This window comes from Seriola dumerili, unplaced genomic scaffold (assembly GCF_002260705.1).
Source record: "Seriola dumerili isolate Sdu_G_001 unplaced genomic scaffold, Sdu_1.0 BDQW01000017.1, whole genome shotgun sequence".
NCBI classification, from domain to species: domain Eukaryota; kingdom Metazoa; phylum Chordata; class Actinopteri; order Carangiformes; family Carangidae; genus Seriola; species Seriola dumerili.
Window position 1 is genome coordinate 3,579,319 of NW_019174272.1, and position 6,000 is coordinate 3,585,318.

The window sequence follows — 6,000 nt, forward strand, 5'->3', positions numbered from 1 at the left end:
CGCCGTGGGTGGATATCGGTCGGTTTGTTTGTCCCAAACAACGGTCCAGACAGGCGTTAGCAGCAGATGCAGCCCGTGGGACAGTAGGCCAACGGCTCGCCACAAGCTAACAGTTAGCCGCGAAAGTGTTAGGTCCGTTCACCTTTGAACTCCGGTGGTTTCCTTTAATTTAAGGACCCGAGCTCTTCTTCAGGTGTGGTGATATAGGTGTCTGACCTGAGTACCAGTGTTATCACTAGAAAAACATTTCTCAATGTATTTTTGCTGTTAGCTAATTAAGCTAATTAATTCAGGTGTTAAGTGTTGTATCTACTTCTTGAATTTCAAATATTTTACAGTGGGGGTTCAAAAGTCTGAGACACACTAGTCAAGATCATTCTTTTTTGCATTTGTTTAGGATGTCATACATTTTACATTGTAACCATATTTCAATAAAAAAAATATTCTTTGAAAAGTGTAACAAATTGCACAATGTCTTGTATTTGATATGTGCTCCTTTTGCTGTAATGACATCATGCACTCAAGGCGGCATGGACTCCATGTTTGTACAAAACCCAGCAGGCTTTCTTCGTCTTCAAATGCCCCCATAAATGTTCAGAAGGGTTAGTTCAAGTGACTGTGGAGGAAAGGTACATGACAGTCAGGACTCTTTGGTCATCTTTGCTCTTCAAGGAGTTCTTGCAAAGCTTTGAGGAGTGATGGGGGACATTATCCTGCTGCAATATGAATCCTTCCCCACAAAGATGCAAACCAGAGGGTACAGCATGTCTCTAAAGAATGGCGTAGTACTTCTTGTAGTCAGTTTGGTGCAGGTGTCAAACTCCAGACAAAACTCCCCCAGACTTCAATATTCATTTGATACACTCTCTCTCTACTTTTTGTCTCATGACATACATCCTTCTGTTACTGCCATAAATCGCAAATTTGGATTCATCAGTTAATAGGACTTTTTTCCAGTTATCCACTGTGAAATGCTCATATTTCTTAGCCCATCCCAAGTATATGGCCTTGTTTCTCCTCCTGAAAAGTGGTTTAGAAACTGCTACTCATCCTCTGAGACCACCACAAGACAGCCTCCTTTTGACAGTACTTTTGCTGACTGGAGTTTTATTTAGCCAATTCTGTGTTTGTGATGAAGCTGTTTTTCTATCCGTCAGGGAACTAAGCTTCATGTATTGATCTTCTGACAATGTGTACCTTTGGTCTGTCTGATTGTGCTTTGGATATAACTAATCCAATTTCTGCAAAGCGTTTTAGAGTTCCATGCACTGCCCCCTTAGAAACCTTTAGTCTAGCCATGAATCGACTTCTGACAGTTTTTTGACTTCTGACTCTTTCACTTAGTTCTACTTTCATTTTTCCCACTAGAACAATGCTACTTTGACAGCAATGATCTGCTGGAAAGTTGAGGCACAGCCTTATTTATAGCAGGTGACCACTGACTGCAAGTTGAGTTATTTGAACCAGTCTCTGATCAAATCGACCTGAGTGTCATCTGAACGCATTCTTCAAACTGATAGCTGACCTCGAAACAGTGCAGAATCTTAAATATTTCTTCTCCATTTTACATGTCAAATATTTTACATGTCAAATATTTCTGAAACCTCAAACTTTCTGAGTATTTCCAGGTTTACATTAAAATATAAGGGAGTTGAGACTTTTGAACCCAACTGTACATGTTTAAAAGTGAATAGTCTCAATTACCCCTTTAACTTGCAGCTATCCACTTAAATCAGAAAACATTTTTTTTTAGATTTCTATCCTTTATGCATATCTCTTCCAGCATCCAGCTGTTAGTAAATTGATTGATTCAGAGTGAAACTGAGGATATCTTGCAGGCTGATAAAGTAACACGTTAAGGCCAAACTCATTTGATTTGTAATAGGAAGAAAAACAGTTGGAGGGAAGCAGAATGAGGAGTAGAAACCTGTATCATGCCAAACATGGTAGGCTGAGTGGCAAGACGTAAATCTAAGCACAGCTGCAGTTGTCTAAAACAGAGCCACAAAGAGACAGAAATCTTGAGGCAGCACAAGCGTTTTTTGAGAAAAGTTATTTACCAGTGATTTAAATTGCCTCCCCACCCAGTTAACATAGGGTTCTAGATACTATGAATGCACAGGCTATTAATTCATTGGAATTCAGAACCTACACTCACAATTCTTTGGTTCTGCTAGAAAAATATGCCAATACCTCCCGCCAATATTATGGTATTTTAAAGTAATGCTCAACGTGACACTGGGCTTCTAGCAGGTCAATCAGGTAATGATAGAAGGGCAACTCTGCTCAAGACTGAAGGTTGGAGAGCTAACCAACCCAGAGAAGGACAAGAGGAGTGTGAAATCGAGAATGTGTATCTCAATTGGCACAATCACTGGGCACAATCTGATGCATCATTATGATGTAGCTATGATATATATTTAGGAAAGGTAACAGAATTGCAACTAGCAGGGTTTGGAAATTGGTGACCAGGAAGATGACTCTTATAATATTCTACTTCAGCAGGTGCTTCTCCCTGTCCCATGGTTTACTGTCGCCTTCACTAACATTTAGAAATGCACACACACACACACACTCCAACTGCCCTGCATTGCAAGCAGCAAAAGTTAAATGTGCTTTTTTTTAACGCCACTGAGTCAATAATGAAATGACTTCCAGAACTTGGCATTAATCCCTTCCATCACTCATTTTCCAATGTGAAATGGCTTTTTGGTTGTTGTGTTCTATATATTCTTATTTAATTTATGAAATTGGTGCTTGGAGCTTTATGCTCTATTTAGTAATGAGAAGTTGTACACACTCACCTAATACTGGGTATGTGGATGACTGTAAACATGTCTGACTTTGAGTTCTAATCCTTGATGGGACAGGAAAGTGTTTAGGAAGCAGGTAAGTGCTTCATCAATATGCACATGCAAAAATATGAAATCAAAGTACATGCACAAAAATGCACATGCAAAAATATATCAAACATAGGCATTTTAGCTATAGTATAATTATAATTATATTATATTATTTTCCTCAGTTATTGATGAGATATGTGTAATCTCATCTTATCTGTTCTCATCTCTTTAAATTTTTTTCCTTTCATCTTAATTTTCTTTTATCACTTCACATCATCTTTTATCTCACCTCATTTAATCTCATGTCATCACCTTTCATTATCTCTGAACCTGTCTGATCAGTCTTTATTACATGTATTTCCTCTCATTACCTGTCATCTCATCCCTTTTTCTCATTTCTTCTTCCTCTGACCTCATTATATGATAGATAGATCATACTCTGTATCTTATATCTGTGATCATACATGCATACAGCTAACAAAAAATGACTCTCACTATAACCCAAGAAGATGATGCTGTCACTGTAAGTAGGGTTTACCACTGCTCTCTTTTTTGTAGATGTGGAAAATCAGATGCACATCAGATGCTTGGATAAAACTGGCAACAACAGGAGGTAACCAATGGCTCCAGCCGAATGCTAGAACTTTATTTGGCAAAATGAGATCCCTTTCAATTATGTAACTGACCTGGTAGACTAAGTGCTGTGATGAATCTGCAAGATCAATTTCAATGAAGTCATTTATACTTGCTTTCTTTTACCCTTTCAGCTGAGTGTATTACACTTCTACAGATTTAATGGATAGGAGATCTTTGGCATCAACTTCAGTGGGGAGAGGTGTTCTTGTATGCTAAATCACTTTTAGACAGCGATCTGGATGATGCTCAGAAACAGGTCTGGAGCACTTCTAGAGTGGTGAGATGAAAAGCTTTGCAATAACTGCGGCCACTGAAGCAGAATGCACTTATGGGCTTTCACACATAGTACTATGTCTTCATAATTGTCAGTAGTGATAAACATCAAGACAGCCTGTCTAAAATGACAAGACCTGCTGTAGGTCTCATGAATGGCATTACTATCAGGGGATAAGGCATGGGTCCAGGCATCACCTTCAAGATTTTTTACTCAATTATTACTCACATCAGTCAGCATTTTCCACGTGATCTGACTAAGACTTACAAATTCACATTTTCTCTTAGACCTTTTCGTATATACTGTTTGTCATTTTTGTGCCTATAGCCTTTACAGTCTAGCTTACTCTAGCTGATATATCCCTTTCACTGAGTTTCTCCTGGGGCACCCTGACTCAGCATGTTGAGTGATGTGGGAATATACCTGTCATCAATTTGCCAACACTACTGGTGGCTTGCCTGATATCCATTTGCACACTGGGCCACATTTCATTGAAAAGGAAAGACACGATGGACCCTTGAGCATACACAGGGCCTGTTGCAGCCTCAGTCTCCAGGCAAGGACACTGTGACAGATGGACTGTGAAGCTAGGGGACAAACCCTATTCTGGAAGAAAGGGGTCTGAGCATACAAAAGCAGACCTTTAATAATATCAGAGCATGTAGCCTGTGTTGAAATAAGATTTTCAGTTACAGAAAATAACCTTACTCTGCCAGCTATGTAGCAGAGGTAGCTGTAATGGTAACATATCAACACTAGCAGGTTGTGAGGTAAGCTTGTTGTTAGTGATGATTACACAGGCCTACACTTGCATTGGTTGTCATCTGGTCCATGCAGACCTTCAAGCTATACAGGACATGAGTAAAGAAAGCAGTCAACTGGCAAAACGATGAGCGCTCTCACATGATTGAGCACCTCGCAGCACCATCACCATGAAACTTGTTTCCTTTATTTAATTTCCAGGGCAATGTCGCCTATCGTTATGGATTTTAATATCTGCTATAGTCTTCCAGAGAATTTACCAGATGAGTGTTTTACCACATGTGTTTTTACTCACAGAATCACTTGCGTTTTTACGCAGCTGCTCCTCCTCTCCCACCACCGCGGCCGGGTCCACTACCAGTTTCTCGAAGCACGCCGAGCCGAGAGAAGAGCTCTTCTGCTGGTACGTGATCAGCTGGGATACGGGGAGTTTGGGGCTTCCGTGAGCAGTCAGCTCAGGCTTGCTCCCTGTGGCCCCAGAAGCTGCGCCAAGGGTATGTAGCAGGGGCTGTCCGTCTTTGCTGGTGCCGGGGACCGCGTCACCTCCCATTGACTTCTTATCTCCTTCAAAGGACACCGGCGTAGAGCAGCACAGATTCGGCTGAGACGACGAGAACACGCGGTCCAGTTGTTTCTTTTTCTTCTTAAACATCCATAGCCCCGATTCCTTCTTGCTGCCCTCCGCGCCCCCGGCACCGCGACGCTCCGATCCCAGTTTAGGACTCAGCCATGGCTTGGTTTTCTCCTGGAAATTCTTCCACATCCTCCGCTGGTAGGACAGAGACTCTTGTCCTTTGGCGGTGCTCTCATCCTTAGGTGATTTTTGCTCCATGGTGCCTGTGCAGCAGCCAGCCAGCCTGAGCACACTCTGTGTAGTGGAAGGATGTCACAGTTGGGCTGCTGCAGCTCGGGAGTACTTCCACTGATGATCAGTTTAGAGCGCCAAGAAGGAAACGCACAGTGTGATGATGAAGGGGGAGTTAGTCTCACAACGAACCTTGCAGAATGCCTATGCAAGCAATACTGTCATTTTTGTGTCACACTCTGTGCAGCACGCTTGTTAGACGGCAAGCATTAGTCTCGTCAATTGGAGGTTTATCTCATCTCTGTGGTGAAGTTGGAGCACATGCAGTGACTTCTGTAAGATTATCTAAAAATGCTTGGTAAATGCTCTGCGTGGCTGTTGTCGGTCTTTGCGCCTCTGCTCTGTCCACTGTGCTTAACCAGGGTTTTTAGCAAACTTCCTCATTAATTGTTCTATTCAAATGAAGGACGAAGGGTGCACCGCGCCTCCCTCTGGCCAACCATGTCACACGACTGTATAATCTGTATGCTGGTGATTGCATAACACAACCCCACGGTGCCTCGTGGATGTTTATGTTGTAAGTGTGGGCTCCCTGTCATCCCGTCTGAGTGTATCTCTTTGTAGATTAATAGCAAAAGCGTTTTTTGTGACTGGTGATCTATAGTCTCTGGATTCACTCT

At 41.9% G+C, this 6,000-nt stretch overlaps 1 protein-coding gene across 1 annotated transcript in view; it reads right to left on the minus strand.

The window, feature by feature from the left end:
- The window catches only part of mctp1 (multiple C2 and transmembrane domain containing 1), a 135,163-nt gene extending 129,367 nt beyond the window's left edge, over positions 1-5,796 (minus strand). Inside the window, exon 1 of the mRNA XM_022758271.1 lies at positions 4,811-5,796. Within this exon, the coding sequence (XP_022613992.1) occupies positions 4,811-5,347 (537 nt within the window). The 5' untranslated portion in view covers positions 5,348-5,796. The remainder of the gene's footprint in view (positions 1-4,810) is intronic.
- Between the last annotated feature and the right edge of the window lie 204 nt (positions 5,797-6,000).